The following is an 18,210-nucleotide window of genomic DNA, read 5'->3' as shown; positions in this document are numbered from 1 at the left end:
TTGTTGCCTCTGGGAACATGATGAAGCTCATTCCAAAAACTCTTTTATCTGTTTCTTCAAAAGGACCTGTGAGCTATTCTTCCCTTTAGCAGCAACTGTCTTATATCTTTTGATTATATCTGTAATAAAAATGTCAGTGTTGATATGGTTCAGTTCCTCTGTGTTAAGATGTGGTCATCAGGAAAAGATCACATTTTTAGAGTTAAATTAATGTTCACAGATAATATAAAAATAGTATGTTTCTAAGCACCCTCTACCTTCTTGTTTGCCATTCTGTAGAAGACAAAAGAGATTAAGACACAAGAGCTATTTAGTATTTCTATACGTACCTTGGGTTAGCTATAGAGTTATAGTGACCACCTTACCGGTGATGAGCTCTTCCATACTGAGTTAAGCTCAGTCGGTTACTAAAGTAAGACCTCAAGCCTTTCTTGCTTGGAAGAACCAAGATCTCACTGGCATGCCTTTTAGAATTTAGGGTCATCTCTGTGTCATGATGAGACATCAAAGCAGCATTTTTGTGGAGCATTGGAAGTATTGCAAATTCTTTCCTAGAATTAGAAAGAAATGACTATCACAGAAATATAATAATAATAATTAAAATGTATAGTTTTACATACATTATTTCTTTTGATTCCCCCAGAAACTCTGTGAAATAGATGTTACTATTCTAGTATGTTAATAATAATAATAATAGAACTAATATAGTGTTTTAAGGTTTGCAAAGTACTTTATATATATATATATTAACTCATTTAATCCTCACAACTGTGAAGTAGGTGCTGGCATGATTATCCCCATTTTACAGATAAGAAAAGTGAGGCTGAAAGTTTACTTGACATGTCCAAGTTTACATAGCTAGTAAGTATCTGAGGCAGGATTCAAATTCAGTTTAAGTATTTGAGGCAGGATTCAAATTCAGCTTAAGTAACTGAGGCAGGATTCAAATTCAGGTCTTTCTTACTCCAAATCCATCTACTATACCAAGTTACTTCTCATAGTAGTAATGGCCTCAAAATAGATTTTAATAAGTAGTTTTATTTATTAAAGTTCTCAGTTTGCAATTATGCACATACAAAAGAGACCATTTAATTTGGATAATGCCAGATAATGTGGTGGAAAGAATGCCAGATAAGGCCAGATAATGTGGTGGGATTTGTTAGCTGTATGAACCTCAGCAATTCTTTCCCTTTTTTCAGCCTCAGAGTATCATCTGTAAAATGGAAATAATCCTTTCACTTCTTGCATTACAGAGCTTTTGTGCTTTTTAAACTATAAAATGCCATATGAGTGGGAATTATTATCTGATTTTTTTGTGGTTTTTCCGTTTTCCCTGGTTGTCAGGCTGTTGCCTGTTAATGCTGGGTACTTTCAATGGGCCCTTTTGCTGGAGTCTCTTACCCTCTTCTAATCTATAAAGGGCCTAGAAAAACATTCTTGTAGAAGGGACTTGGCTATTTTTCTTAGCATTTATTTTTGGTTATCCAGTTTAGTGTGAATTACCTGCCACCTACTGGTAAGTGTAAGAAAAAGCAGGCACTATACTGATTTCATATATATATAGTTATTCTGAAAGACTTCATCTTGGGTAAATATTTCAATCAACAGTATCAAACTGTTCCCACATCCCGCATTTTAAGGGCTAAATTTAACTGGCCAACATTTAAATAGATTGGCGTTTTTAGTACATAAAGTGATGGGTGTTTTTGTTTTCCAGTTCTCCATTACCTCCCCTTCTCCACAATACTTTTTGATTTGAATATGGTTTTTCAATTAATACCTAATAGTTTTTAATTTTTTAAAATTTTTAGCTGCTCATTTTTATCTGCATATAAGGATAATAAATAATATAAATGTTAATAAATATAAACAATATAACCATGATTAAATAATAAAATAATTAATATATGACATATTGTATATTAACATAAAATACATTGTGTATTAATCTATAATTTAAAAATAACAAATTTTCGTTTGACAGAAATACTTGTGTATAGTATAGCATATATAGTATAAGATTCAATTGCTCCTCAGGAGTTTGTATGTTTAAAAATGATTAATCTGTATAATGAATTGATTATTACATTCAATATATTCAAATAATACATTCAAGATATAAGGTAGTTAGGGAAGAGGAATACTAGTATGTTGGGTGGAGTGAAAAAGGGTATCAATCAGAAAAGGATCCCTGATATGTCTGTGTGTGTGTGTGTGTGTGTGTGTGTGCTTTTCATTCTACTTCTTGTATATATAATTACACTTATGAAAATGATAATAGCATATTCTGTAGAATTCTTAGTTTCCAAAGTATTTTAACAAATATTATCACATTTGATCCTCACAACCATTCTCTGAGGTACATATTAGAAGTATTATTTTCCTCATTTTATAGATGAAGAGACAGATTCAAAGAGATTATTGATTGTCTGTGGTCTCAAAGTATGTAGGGCAGAATCTGAACCTACCTCTCCCTTGCTTCTTAGTCTAAACTAGGGCTTCTTAAACTTTTTCCACTTACAACCCCTTTTTGTAAGAAGAAATTTTTAAGTGACCCTGAGTACGTAAGTATACAAAATAGATATACAAATCAAACGTTTACTAATAATAAATCATAAAGAAATTTATTTTAAAATAATTCTTTAGTATACATATAATTTACCATTTATTAAAGATAAAAACAAATTTACATATTAGTGAAATGGATGTGTTTGTCTAATTTTACATAAAAAATTAAATCTTGGCAGAATATTTGATACTGCAAGCCATAGAGCACTCAGCAACTTTTTACTGTTGCCAAAGTTTTTATGACCCCCTGCAGTTACCCAATTCCACATGGGATTTAAGAAGCTTTGGTCTAAATTATTATATTTTTTGCCCTGCTATGATAATGCTTTTGTGGTTCAATCACATTATATAGCTGGGCAATTACTTCAATATTTCAAGCATCTGTGAGTTCTGTGAGAGACCAGAGACATGTTAATAAATATTTAAACCAGCTTCCAAAAAAGGACTAGACACTCTTTTAATCTGCATTTATCTGGATTATCAACATTTTCTCCATTCCTTTCTTAAGGCTAGACAATCAATAATAGCATAAATCAGTGCTCATAGCTCATGCGTGTGGATATGAGTTGACTCTAACATGCTCTGATGAGAACTCCCTCCACCAGCACCAGTTTAAACCCATTCATAATTTAGTAAATGGTCTTAGAAAATTTCTGTGACTGAAAATTCATAACCCAGTATTCAAGATAGGGGAATATTAGTGTAAGAAGGTCATCAAAAATACTATGCCATTTCTTGAAATACAATCTAGTCCAGGTCACTTTTCCCCAGCTTATGATTCCTGTCATTTTTATACCAGCAACTTATTCCTTTTTCTTGGTTAGAAATCAGGTCCAAAATAGCATCTCCCATTGCCTTTTGAAAGGTTAAATTATAATTTTTTTTCTTTTTGCTGAGGCAAATGGGGTTAAGTGACTTGCCCAGGGTCACACAGATAGGACGTGTTAAGTGTCTGAAACCAGATTTAAATTCAGTATGCTCTATCCACTGCATCACTTAGCTGCCCCCAGAGTGAAATTACCATTAAGGCCAAGAGAGTTTTAGATGATATTCACACAGTTGGAACTCACCATCACTGCTATGTAGTGTTTCCATACCTGGCTTGAAAAAGCCTGATACCTGAATAATATCTCATCAATTTCCTCTTTCTGTTCAGTTATATGACAATGAATATTCTTTTCCCTTGGTTTTTCACCATTTTCACCATTCTTCTCCACTCTGATTGCTGAATTTCTTTCCTTACATGAGTATATAACTTAAACGTTTTACAGTCCCACTTTGCTTATCCTGTAATCCTTTAGAATATATTCAGAGCCATCAATTTGACCAAATTCCATCAAATTTTAGTGATTCCAGTAGTCAAATGTGTTTCCTTACATACAATTTTCTAAGGCACTTTTTATGTTATTTATATTTTATACATTTGTGTACAAACATCTGAAACAATGGATTTTTATGGCAACTAAGTGGATCAGTGAATAGAGGCTAGACATATTTTCTTTTCAATTTTTATTCATTTTTTATTTTCTTTATGCTCTCTTTATATTCTAAGTTTGTGAACGCAGGAAGATCTGAATTCAAATCCAGTCTCAAACACTTAGTTGTGTGACCTTGGAAGTCACTTAACCTCTGTCTGCCTCAGTTTTCTCAAATGCAAAATGAGGAGAGCAATAGTACCTACTTTATTGAGTTGTAAGAATCAAACAAGACAATATGTATAAAAGCACTTAGCATGGTACCTGATCCATGTTGTCATTTTTCAATTATTTCAGTTGTATCCACTTTTTCATGACCCCACATGGGGTTTTCTTGGCAAAAATATTGGAGTGATTTGTCAATTCTTTCTCTATCTCATTTTACAGTTGAGGAAACTGAGGCAAACAGGCCTAAGTGACTTACCCAGAATCACAGAGCCAGCAAGTGATTGAGTCTAAATTTGAACTCAGGTCTTCTGAGTTCAGGCCTGGAACCCTATCTTTTGTATCACCTAGCTGCCTAGTACATAGCAAGTGCTTAATAAATACTTATCCTGTCCTCTTTCTACTTCTCCTTATTACTTCTTTCTTTCCTGGATTTTGATTTTTGGAAATTGGGAACATTTACCATTACTGCTCTTTGTTTTACACTATATATATATAGTTGATTTGTCTTTGTTTTTTTCCTTTTGTTTCACCAGACCAATGACTTAGTCAATGTAGGTAATTCCCAGTGAGGAGTTGTGCTTATTAATACAGATGTGTTCCTGCTCTGCAACTTAGTCTTGGATAGTTATTTATGAGACCAAAATGTTAAGTGACTTAGCTAAAGTCCCACAGCCAATTTGTGGATAAAGTTGATACTTGGGCCCAGGTATCCCTGACTCCAAGGCTAGCTTTCCTATTGAAGTCGCTCTTCATAATAGCTATCTTGGGACATAAATGAGGGCAGTTTTCTCCTTTTTACTTCTATTATTTAAAGTCCTTTTGATTCAATTTATAAGACTTCAGGAAAATACATTTTTGCCAGTCCTTGTTAAGTGGACCTAATCAAAGGTCCACATAAGCTATGGTTCAGAATCCAACAACTTTCTGTCAACCAAAATATTGAGTCACAGGGGCACTGATTTAGAGCTAAAATGAATTTTAGGGACTATCAAATTCAACCCCCATGTTTTATACATGTCAGGAAATTGAGGCTGAGAGATATTAAATAACCTGCTCAGAGTCAAACAACTAGATTCTAAGGCTGAATTCAAATCCAGATCCATTGTACTCCAAGTATAGCTCTCTGGCCTCTATACTATATTTTTCATTGAAGTCTTTGGCTTCAAATGAAATCATTGATGAAAATAATTTAGGATCTTTATTAAAAACCTTAATTATCATAAGGTATTTAAACCCTAATCATTAGGATCATCAGATTTAGTCAGTCTTAGAACATTCTCCATTATATCTTACAGTATATATTTCAGGAACATATTAGACCTCTTTATTATTTAAAAAAAATTATAAAAAAGAGCTAATAGGTGTCTTCTTTTCCTTATCCTTTCTTCTAATTTGGCATTTATTTTGACCTTTGCTCTAACCAGTTAAAAATCTGCCTCCTGAATGACCGCTAAATCCGATATCAATAAACAGTGACTTCCTGTCAGTCGTGAAGCTGTTTAATGCTTACCATGTCCAGCACCTTCTAACTCGACAAAAGGGTTTATGATACATATGAGTGGATCTTCTTTCATTCGTAATCCTCAAACCATACTTTACAAAGCAATTTTTGCCCTCTTCCTGCTGAAGTTATCAACTAGCAATTTATGTATTGTACTTAATACAAAATTTAATACAAGAACTTTCTTGTCAAGCTCTTCATAGGAATTTCTATATTTCTCCATTCTCTAAAACAGATGTTGTAAAAGCTGCAATTATATTCATGATGGGGGTTTTTTCCTTACACTCAGTATGAGTATTTCAATGATGAACAAATGTCCCATGAAATTAGGTTCCTTATTGTCTCTGGACAAATAACAGAAACAAATCTGCCAATTTCTTTATTTGCCTCTTTTAGGAGAACTTGTCATCCTTGCGTTGACTTGTGTATTCTTCATTTTTTAAAAAATTTCATTCATAGTGAGATTATTATAAATGCAATTTAGTTCCCCTAATAACGTATCAACTCACTGGCTACTGGATCATAGTGTTTGGAATATATTAATTTGCTTAATAACTGTTATCTTTATTCATCTATGCCCCATCACTGAACACAGGTGGCCTCTAAAGTTTTATTCTAGATCTCTTCTCTGTCTTCACTATCTTTTTTGGAAATTTTAACTACTCCTGTGAGTTTCATTGTAATTTTTATTTAGGTGACTATAACTTGATATTCACCCAGCCAAGTCTCATTGACATCTCAAATTCAGTATGTCTAAAAGTCTTCTTTTTCTCATCTAAATCCACTGCTTTTTCAAACTTCTCTGTTTCTCTTGTAAGCATTACTATCCATATAATCACTCAAGGTTCCAAACCTTAGATTGGGGCTTTTTTAATCCTATCCTTCATCACTTATATACAATCAACAATCTAATCCTATTAATTTTACCTCCACATTATCTCTCATATGCTTCCTCTTCTCTTTATTCACACTATTAAAACTCTAAATGAAGCCCTCATCACCTCTCATATGCATCCATAAGACACTATATCCATGATAATATTCTCACTGAGGCTTAAGCCAATGCAAAGAAAACTTGAAGATTCTTCTCAGAGAGTCAAATAAGGAAATTGGTGGTTATCTTTATCGTTTCCTCAAAGGCAATAATTTCATACGACTCTTAATTGGTCTCCCTTCTTTTAGTTCCCTTCCTCTCCAATAGATCCTTTATACCACGCAATAACATTCCTTAGGTAAGGCACAAGTCTAAACATGTCACTTGCCTTGATCATAAACTTAAATGGTCTCAAAGTCTTTAAAGTAAAATACAATCTTTTCATACTAGTATTTAAAAAAGAAAGTAACAAGTTAAAAGTTAACATTTTTAAAAAAACAGATGAGATGAGTTAGTTCTATCATGATGAAATGTAATAGAGACAAATGTAAAATCTTGTAGTTGAGTTCAAAAATATAAATTTTTCAAAATGTTAAAGATGTGGCTAGAGAACAATTTGTGTGAAAATTATGTGGGGCTTTTAATCTTATGTCATCCCCAATATGATACAACATTGGAACTTGGCAGTCAAAAAAGCTGTTATAATCTTAGATTGTCTTTAAAAATATATTTAAAATATTGTAGAATAGTGAGGCACTTTACACCATATGAAAATCAGTTAAAGGAACTTGGGATACTATCACCTGTAGAAGAGAAGGCCTAGGAAAGTATCATTTCTGTTTTCAAATATTTGAAGGGTTATCATGCTGAAGAGGATTAGACGTAGTTTTCCTGGTTCCTGAGGACAGAACTAGTAAAAATGGCCAGAAGTTGAAGATTTAGTAAAAGGAAAAAAACTTCCAAATATTAGAACTATCCAAAAATCAAGTAGATTCCTTCAGGAAGTAGTGGGCTGTCATTCACTCAGTCACTTCCTTTCTTTGGTCTCAATCATCTCATCTATCAAATGGGGATAATAATCCTTGCTCTAATCATCACATACATTTGGCATATCTGACTATTTGCCGACTATATTGATTACTTGATTGGATAAATTGGATCATATGACCTCTGAAGTCCACTCTAAAATTCTTCAATTAAAAACTCCTAAATCTCAGATTTAGAATGAAGATCTGCCCCAAGACAATGCCTACTTCCCACATCCATCATCCTCTGCCCACAATAAGATAGCTCAGGAAACTAAGTTGCTTTTGTTCTACACTAAGAATTCTTATATTTAGTGCAAACATCACAAACAAACTGGCTGGGGAGGTGAAGAACTGACAAAAGGGGAGACACAACATCTCTGGAACAAAAGCTACTGCTGGGGATGCCATTACACAGGCAGAGAGAAAAGATTTCATCCAGAATCACCATCTGGTACCTTCCTATTTTTTACTAATTATTATTGCTAAGTCAGTGCTAAACTTTTTTTTTCTATGCTGCTGAAGAGCAATGTTGTCAGTATGCTCTAAATTTGGTACCCCAGAGCAAAGCTTTAATCATTTCACCCTAGTTATGACCCTGGTCATATGCTGAGCTACAGAAAGCTACTCCAGTGACTAGTACAATAGGACATCCCTTGCCTGTGGTCACAAAAAAAACACTTCTAATGAAAATTTGACATCATTCTTGTAATACTTGGACCTAGCCATGTAAACAACTATGGAACACTCAATACATGCTTACTATAACCCTGCCTCCCAGATACTCAGAAAGTGTGAGACCCCCTTGTTACAATACAAGGGAACATGGACAACATACTCTCTTAGAATCTACAAAATCTCAGAAAACACACACATGCACTATATCATGTTCCCATCAGCATGGCTGAATGAGTATTGTGTGGAAGTGCTTTGTGGCAGGATTACTGGGTAAGACAAATCTATATTTTCACCTGTTCACCAGGAAGTATGTGAGACAGATCCCATAGAATATATACAGGAATAAGTGATACATATATGTAAGTGTATATGTATGTTACATATGCACGTAGGCACATTTACATATTTGATATTATATGAAAAAGCATTTACAAGCAAAAGATGAGTTTTAATTATTATGCCAAAAATTCTTAATTTTTAGATTAACTGCTTAGTTTTCTTTTCTGTCAAATGAACATGATAACCTTTCGCCTGATACCTTTAAAGAATTGTTTTTAATATCAAGTGGAGTCTTGGGCAACACATTTTCCTGGGCCTCAGTTTCTTCACCAGAGATAATAGCATCACCCTGCTCCCTTCAGAATGCTGCTGCAATGATCAAAAGAGATGATGAAGTATGCATAAAACACTTTACATATTATATAAATGTGAGTTGAAATTATTGTTATATAACACATCATAATAGCAGGACACACAAATGGAGTTTATGATCCTAAAGGGAACAATGTGTGGACCTGACTATAATTGTAATTAAAATTCAGAAGGAAATATCATCATGAGAGCCAAGTTCATCAAGAACAGCTCCATGAAGGGGTTGACCCTAGAATCAAATAAGGAAGGCTAGATAAGGTAAGGAAGAGAGAACATAAAGTTATCCACAAGATGTTTGGAGGGACCATCCCATCAGAAGCTAAAGATTCAGCAAAATTTAAACCTGGAGAGACAGGTTAGCATCAAATTGTGGCAATTCTTAAATGGCAACTTATCTGAAAGATCCAAAGATTGTTTAGAACTTTTTTTTTCCTTTGAGGTCACCCTGCTTTCAGAGAGAGGAATAGGATGAGAAAGATGCTTGTATACAGGCAGGGTGGATGGTATGAAGTCATAAGGCATGATCTGAGATGATGCTGGTTCTTTAAAAATTGTGGTCACCAGGGAGATGGAGCCACAAAAGTCTGTGCCATTCAGCTGGTGCCAAAGGAAGGAGGAGGAGGATTGGGGAGAAAGTGAGGAAGTGATGTGGAACTGAAGGGTAGGCTATGGAGTGGAGGGGAGAGGGAGGGAAGTGGGAGCCAGAGGCAAAACAGGGGATATGACCAAATTACTCAAGTCATAGGAAAATAAATTGAATTATTTTCATGCTATCCCCTGATTTGCATCTGTGCCATATATTATCCAAGCCCCTCTGTAAGGCTGACCTCCTCCTAAGCTTTGAGATGGCCCAGCATCAGGGGAGTGGGGAAGGGGAGGAAAGGGGGCAGAATCAGGCCCTGGGGGAGAGCCTTACAGAGAGGGTGGGTTGCCACTGTCTTATTTTAAGTAGAGCCCTATGCTGAATCTGTTTCAGGAGGATGAAGCCGGGGAGGGGAGGTTCAACTTCTCTGCTTACGGGATGGGCCCAGCCTGTCTACAGGCCAAGGATGGCATCTCTGTCAAGGGAGCCAACAACAACAACACGGGCAACCCTCCACCGCCACCTTCCAAGTCCCCAGAGGAGATGCGCAAGCTTTTCATCCAAAGGGCCAAGAAGATTGACAAGATGTCCCGGATTGGCTTCCCCATGGCCTTCCTCATCTTCAATATTTTCTATTGGATCATCTACAAGATTGTCCGCAGGGAGGATGTCCACAACCAGTGAGGGGAAGGGCTGTGGAAGCTCGGGTAGTAGGGGCAGGGAGAGCACGGCACAAGGAGAAAAGACCCAAGGGAAGCAGAGGGAGAGGAAGGGCTCTCCCAGAACATGTGCAATAGCAATGCAGAAATGCATGAATTTCCGAATGTGGCAATATCTATTTAAACATGGGGAGGGGTGATGAGGGTGGGGGGTGGGGAGGGGGTGGGGAGATTTTTCCTATATAGGAACTGGCAAGAATGAATGGAGATGGAAGAGAAGTTTTACAAACTAGAGTCCAGGGGCTATAGGCAGTTGGTAGTTTTCTACTTGGGGAGGGGGGCACAATTTGCCCCAGGAAAGCAGTGTAATATATAAGCTATATATTCTTGCTTAATTATTATGCAAAAAGATCTTTTCAATTTTTAGCCTATTAACTGCTTAGATTTTAAAGTCACTGGAGTGACTGACAATTTTCCAAGAGTGGGAACAGCTGCAATGACCTTAAGCTGATAGTCATGTGCCCTTTCCCTCTTTCCATACCCCTCCCAAGGTCATTCTTATTTACAAATAGATTTGGATAGATTGTTGTGATCCAAAGTCATTTATCTCTACTTTGGAAGGTTGCTTGGGATGGGGGATAGGAGGTGTTAGAATGAAAAGAGAATTGACAGAGAGATCCAGAGTCATGGGAAAACCTGGGGAACAAGGCCACTGGTTCTTTGTATCCTATAGCTAAAGATGTAGCAGGCCCATGTCTCTGAGTTTCATATTCCCATAACTCCACACATCATCCACCTCTTCCTCCACCTCCTCCCCAGGAAAACAAACACAAAAGTGGTGGTCACAACTTTCTCCTTGGAAATGTGACCAATATGCAATTTTTTATGATTTAAAAAAACGTTTTCCAAAAAATGCGGCTAAGTGTAAAAGGATGCCATTTTTGTAAATGTCTATGTTTTCTTCATATCTCTTTGGAATTGCAAGGAGGTGTATGCATGAAGTCTCTGGAAAGAATAGACTTAAGACCTAGATGTTCTATGAAGATTAGCTTTAAAGAGGAAAGGGCAGTGGGGAAATTGCCCCTGGCCTGGCAGAGAAAGGCCAGTCATTATTTTCTGACATTTCATAGATCAGTAGTAATATGGAAAATGGGGGAAACAACCCAATTATATTTTTATAAGTCAGTTTGGGTTTGGGGTAGGGGTTTTCTGTTTGGTTCCATTTCATTTGTTGTTTTATGTCTAAGAAAGTCAGACTTGAATTTCTCTCTACAAGAGGGAAAGTGTTCGGGGGCACTGCTGCCCAAAGACGGGTTATCCTCACAGGGATGGTGGAAAGTGAGGATTTGAAGGATGGAAGCCATCTGACCCCTAGCACTGCCAGACCTGAAGTAGGTTTGTCAGGCAATGCACAGCACTAGTCTTCGCAGCCCTCCAGCTCTCAAGTTGTAGTGGCTCCAGCCTGGCTGTAGTGACTTGGAAGCTGGGGTTCTATGTTTTCCTTTGCACTTTAGTATCTTGGCTTCAAATGAGAGCAGCAATTAGTTTGATTGATAGTTGACAATCAATGCAGCGCTTTGTGTCTTGAGGGCTCAAGAGACAGAAATAATAGTCCCTACCAGTAAATAAGAGTGTAGGGAACTTAAAACAGGACATCATAAGAAACTAGCTCATTTCTAAGATTGATCACCTTTTCTCTGGGGAATTTCTCCCATTAACTGCAACAGAACTGATAAGTCTCCATGGACTATTAGAGGTTTGAGTCAAGTGACTCACAAAGTAGAAAAATAGCCTTGCAATAAGATTAGAAAAATAGACTATGCAGCAAAATTTTTGTCTCTGAACATGCAAAAAGGCTAAATATCTGCCTGCCTTTGATTTCATTTAGCTAGATAGATACAGATATTGAAACCTAAGATGAGACTTTGAAACCCTTCTCCTCGAGCATAAACCAAGTTAGGTGTGAGTCAGTGGAGCACAGGGTTTAAAGGGGAATCTGCAATTCCTCCTGTAGGCACCCTGGACCTTGAATCAGAACACAGGAGAAAGATTGTGACTGATGCTTCTAGTCCTGCAATGGGATATCTTATCTTCTGAGTTGTTATTTGGGTCCCCTTCATGAGTATTACATTCATTTTATTTTAAAATGAATGAGAAAGAGAAGGAAAGGAGAAAGGGAAAGAAGAGGCCCTCAAATCATGGCACCAAATTCATTATTTCTGAGTTCTGGATTACAGAGGAATAGGAGCTGGAATCTCCAAGGTAAAAAGGGAGAATACCAGTTGATCTCTTAACATTTTACTAGAATTCTTAAATTCCAAATGATATTTCTCTCCACCTTTCCCTTTCTATCCTGGGCCTCTGGCAATCTTGAGACAGAAATCACAAGAATTTTAGGTGTATCTGATTGGACCTTAAAAGAGCAGCCAAAGTTAGTGCTGCCACTAGTAAGCTTGTTGAATTATTGGGCCCAAATCAGAGAGAGATAAATTAGTTGTGTCCACTGATACAATAATCACCTGAAACACTTCCTTAGGGGGAATTCTACTGGACTTTTTTTCATGGACTATTTTGCTGAAGTGGCTGACAAGGGAAAATAAATCTGAATGCTTGGGTTCATCTGATGAAAACTAATCAAATGAGGTTTCATTTTACTTTTAATCCTGGCTTCTGCTTCTCTTTCATTTTCAAACCTTTTTGCTTGACTTCTTGGAAAGTTACTTCCCCTCTCTCTGGGTCTCACAATTTCTTATCTTAAAAAAAAAAAAAAAAAAAAAAAAAAAAAAAAAGGTAGGATTGGATGAGACTCTTATAGATCTAACATTTAAGAATTCTAGGTTTTGTTTCCAATTTTAATATTCTATATTAATATTAGTTACTTTTCTGGGCCCTGTCAGGAAGTTTTGTTCCTTTCTATTGAAGCATTAGAGAGTAAAACACATGTCTCAAAAATTATTTCAAAGTTCTATAGCACCCTCAGTGTCCAAAGACAATGTGTCCAGATTTACAGGAAATACAGCAACTCCTGGATCCATTTTCTCGCTATAGATCAGTTTCTTAAACTGTGGATTGTGACCCCATATGGGGTCTCATAAATGAATGTGAGGGTCATAAAATTATAAATTATCTGCAAATGTTTGATTTGTATACCTATTTTATATACCTATACCTGGGATCACATAAAAATTTCTCAGGCAAAAAGGAGTTCTAAGTGGAAAAAGTTTAAGAAACCATGGTACTGATGACCAAACTAAATAAGCTGGGACAAAACCCTTTTCTTCAAGGCAGCTTATTTGCCAAATCCCTATTTTACCATGTGTTATGAAAATACCATGTGTCTACATGCAAAAATTAGGTCTAAGTGAGGCAAATCAAGTCATGCCCAAGGAGTTATTTTATTTTGTTTTCAAACCAATACAGATGTGTAGTCAAATATGGCTAGTACATCTTTAACAAGTTCTTCAAGAAGGAAAAAGATGTATGCACAACACACTTTTAAATAGTAAATAATCCAACAATTTTTCTCTGCTCCTTTCTTAAGTCTAGACAATCAACAAAATAATATATCAAACTCTGATTTGTAGCAATTGCCAATTTTTAAGATATAAATGTTGTTAAAAGTTCCACACCTATGAATATAAGCCACAGCCCTAAAGATGTTGGTAAATCATTCTTTAGTAAAGCCAACTGTATGATTTCTTTGGTTTTCACAATTATAATTGATGTCAATGGGAAGATCAATCGTGATCAGCGTTAAACATGAAGGTGAACAAAACTGGGTTGCCTAGCTTTATTGAATATCAAGAGCATGTTCTTTGCTGATTTCCCTTAGGATGTCAAGTATAGAAGATGCAGTAGAATGGGATAGAAATAAGTATAGGACATATCTATGTACTTTGATCTTAACTCTACTTTTTAGCTGAATCTGTAGAGATGAGCTGGAATATCTAATTAGACTTTAGGGTTTGAGTAGACTTCAAGTGTAATGAGTCAGCAGTGTGATAAGGCAGCCAAAAATGCTAATGGGATCGTGGCCTGCATTTATGCAAGTGTAGTATCTAGAACTAAGGAAATAAGAGATCTACTCTTCTTCACTGGACAGATCTTATGTAGAGGCCTGTCCTCTATGTATTCAGGCTTGTGTACCACAATTTAAGGAGAACTGACTAGCTGGATTGTATCCTGAAAAAGATGGAAAGATTTTGTGAGGGAACCAGAAACCAAACCATGTAACTAGAGATGTTTAATTCTAATAAGAAAAGATGTAAGAGCTAAATGGTAACTGTCTTAAAGTATTAGAAGTAAGGCAATGTGGAAAAACAAATAGACTTGCTTGTCTAGGCAACAGTTCAGAATTAGGAACAATGGATGGACAGATAAATCATTCTGGTCATCAACTTCCTCATCCGTAAAATGACGAGGTGATCTCTACTATTCATTCCACTGCCGAAAAACCTACTACTCCACGGCTAAGTGTAGAGATGCAGATTTCAGGAGGAAGAAAGATGAACATTGGAGACAGTTCCTTGTTTTTGAAATATGTCACTTTAAAAGCATTACTCACAGAGGCCGTGTTTGGCATTGTTCAGCTCTATGTAAAGTTGCAGAGTAGGCAGTTGCCAGAGCCTAGATGATCTTGACAAACAGTTCCTAGTGAGTGAAAAGTAAATCCTTTCCTTAATTCCAGTGCAACAATACTTGAGACAGTGTTGTTATAAGTGCATTATTAACATCCTTCCTTGAGGATGCTAGCAAATAATCTGAGAGATCTTTGAGTTGAATGCTCAGTTTTGAGCTATGTGGAAAGTGTTTTTAAAAACTAAAGGTCTTTCTAATTTACTTATGGAGAGCTTTATTTTCCTCCATCACCATCTAACCCTATTCCAGTTTTGATGAGAAAAGATTATTTCCTATAATTTCTTCTCCACTACATTGCCAGAGACATGAACAACAGGTTCTAACCCATAACCAAATTTGCTTAAAGAAAAAAAAGTCTTTGGAGAGATGTGAATAGTATTTAAAGAAATGTCATTTTCTGAAAGCAGAAGTAGCAGACAATTATAGTAAAATGGAAGAACCCCCTCCTCAAGAGTTTGGAAATATGGATTCTAATCCAGGTTCCACCAATTTACTCACTGTATGACTTTGCGATATTATCTTTCTCTTTAGTCCTCTGTTTCCTCATCTGTAAAATGAGAGGGTTGGACTAGATAGTCTTTAAAAATCCCTTCCAGAAGCTTTAATGATCAATGATTTTATGTTCTAAGATCTCTTCTACCTCTGACATCATGTCAGTTATGAAATGATTCTCAACTTTTTTTTTCAAATTCCAGACTTTTTAACTTAAAAAAAAAAAAATTCTCCCTGGAATTAGTTATACTATTAGAATCCAGTAATTGAGAAAACACATATTGACAAAAACTACTATGAATTTAAGAACTTTTAAATGAATTTATATTTTATTAATTACAATCGTATCTCTGTATATGTGTTTGAACAATAGTAATGCATGTAAGTGAGGCATTTTGCAATTTATAGAAAGTATGTTTGCTTAATTGTAAGGTACCATATGAATTTACAATAATTCTGTGAGAGACAATACCAGGAATTGGAAATCATTGTTTTATGCTATAAAATAGTTTCCAGACCTAATGTATTTTGGTTCTAAGAATACTTAACCACAATTTACTCCTTGTTTCTGAGCAAGTCTTTAGGAAGCTCTGTAACAAAGGAGATTACAACTACTTGAAGTCAACATTCTCCACTGCTCTAGAGGAGAGTGGAGCAGATTAAGTATCTTCTAGTACAAAAACACCAGAAAATTATCCACACTCCCTATTCTAGTTAAGCAGTAAAATATCTTGGGGGATGAGGAAGTAGATGGTACAGGATTCTATGAAGAAATTAAGCCTGCATTTTTTATGTGCTTTCAACTTTTGAATAGGTACTGGAAAAGACCTGGGTGAAAAAGAGCAAAGTGTCCAGGAGAAAAATGGCCCTAAGAGCACTATTATTACACATGGGCTTTACCCAAATTTGGCTCACCAAAATGAACAGATAGGCCCCATTACGAATAAACAACATCACAGAATTTTGTAGTTGGAAGAAATCTGAGGAACCATCCAGTCCAACCCATAAGTAAAAAGGAAGGTACATTACAAGATACTGAACAAATAATTTTAATCTAAACTCTGCCTGAAGACCCCCAATGAGGAAGAATGAAGCACTTCTTGATGAATGAAGCACTCATTTCATTTCTGGATAACTTAATCGTGAGATAGGCTTTCCTAGTGTCAAGTCTGCTGTCTCTTTGCAAGTTGTGCTTATTACTCCTGATTGACCTCTGGGGTTCATTAGAACATATCTATTCCCTCTTCCCCATGACAGCCCTACAAATATTCAAAGATAGTTATCCTATCCTACAAAGGCTCGTTTCTCCAGGCTAAATATCCATTCCCAATGCCTTTAATCATCTCATTTTCCAAATATAATAAGCTCCCCCAAAAACAGATGAGAAAAATTTTCAATTTGTCCCTTCTTTTTATAATCATATATCACAGTACTTAAGCTGACCTTTTAAGATAGCAAAAATCTTCCTCCACTCCGGTCCAATGTACTAGAAATCAAAACCTCCGTATTTCAACTTAAAAGAATTTCTACTAAAGTCTGCTATCAATGAGCTTTTGGGACTAGGGTAAATTTCACTTTATTAAGTGTTGATTCAACATAGCTGAAGGAATCTTATAGCCTATTAATTGCCGCTTCAATGGGTTAATCTGGGCAATGTATGCGGAAAAATAAGGACAACTTTATATTGTATCAACTTATACTCCAAAATATTGAGTAGTTTTCATTCATTGCTAAAACAAATTGTGGAGATCTTACAAAAATTCTTACAGGGAGCAACTGAATATTTTAACAACATAATTGTGTTTCTTCACCAAAAGTAACCTTGCCTCTATTTTCACAAACCAATTTTAAGGAGTTTTAAATGAGAGTTCTTCCTGTTACTTTCTGGAACCCTAAGGCCATCAGTCAAAAGAATGAAGCCTTACATTTTCCAATAGGATGGCTATGAGGAAAGTTTCTTGTTCTGATACATTGCTTTTTTAAACCATCTGTATTAATGTGTGGGAAAATTACACTTTTTGCAATAGGTTTATTCATGCAATAAAATCCATGAAAATAATGAAAGGAGCAAGAGCTACAAAGAAGTAAGAATATCTTAGCTCCTCATAAATTTTAAAGAAAAGAATTTCCTCCCTGACCACTTCACGGCAGGTAAATAATCAAAATTACTTCTCACTAATCCTTGCCAACCTCAAGTCTGAAGATTCTAAAATTTTATGGATCCTTAGTCACCCAAACAAGGTGATACATCTTTGCCAAGCCCATTTCTTGCTCTTTTATTGCTGGTATTGTTTGACCTTGTTCAAGTTTGATTCTAATTTCAACTGCCATTACTTCATCTTAAATGAAGGTCCTTCCCACCAAGATCTATTTATTTCTCCATAAAATGACAATATTTGAATGAGGTCTTCGTTTTTAAGAACTCTTCAAATTCTGGCATCTTATGTTCTATGTTTAAGTTCCAGTGTTCTTTCTGGCCTAATACTCTAAGTATAGGTTCTCCCCACTTATCTCTCATATTCTCTAGTCTACATCCCAATTATCCCTTCAGTTCTAATAGTTGCAAGTTCCTTCCAACCTAAAGCTCTGATTCTATGATTTTAAGCTGCAATGACATGGCAAAATATGACTGCTAATATGCAGGCTTCATTTGATGCCATTTTGATGGAGATATGTACATTAAATTACTTGATCATTCTTAGGGGCAACAAGTTGAATCCCAAAGTCAAAATTATTCCCTAATAATTTGGGAGGATCATTAAGCCATCTTCAAATGGAGCTGAGTCATCAGTTCTTCCCTTTTTTGCTATTCTCTCTTTCCCTCCCTCTCCTATTTCTGTCTGTTCCCCTCTCCCTCCTCCCTTTCTCAGTTAGCATCGACTGTTTCATCCGTTTGAG

At 35.8% G+C, this 18,210-nt stretch overlaps 1 protein-coding gene across 2 annotated transcripts in view; it reads left to right on the top strand.

Moving 5' to 3' along the window:
* Positions 1-13,284, top strand: part of GLRA1 (glycine receptor alpha 1) — an 85,430-nt gene extending 72,146 nt beyond the window's left edge. Inside the window, exon 9 of one of the 2 annotated variants that reach the window (XM_031953562.1) lies at positions 9,917-13,284. In XM_031953562.1, the coding sequence (XP_031809422.1) occupies positions 9,917-10,207 (291 nt within the window). In that variant the 3' untranslated portion in view covers positions 10,208-13,284. Of the gene's footprint in view, positions 1-9,892 lie in introns of both variants that reach the window. The other variant, XM_023505718.2, reaches the window with a different exon arrangement.
* Positions 13,285-18,210: the final 4,926 nt, after the last annotated feature.

Source organism: Sarcophilus harrisii, chromosome 2 (assembly GCF_902635505.1).
Source record: "Sarcophilus harrisii chromosome 2, mSarHar1.11, whole genome shotgun sequence".
Taxonomy (NCBI): domain Eukaryota; kingdom Metazoa; phylum Chordata; class Mammalia; order Dasyuromorphia; family Dasyuridae; genus Sarcophilus; species Sarcophilus harrisii.
Note: the sequence above shows the minus strand (reverse complement) of the source record. Positions and strands in the feature narration are given on the sequence as shown.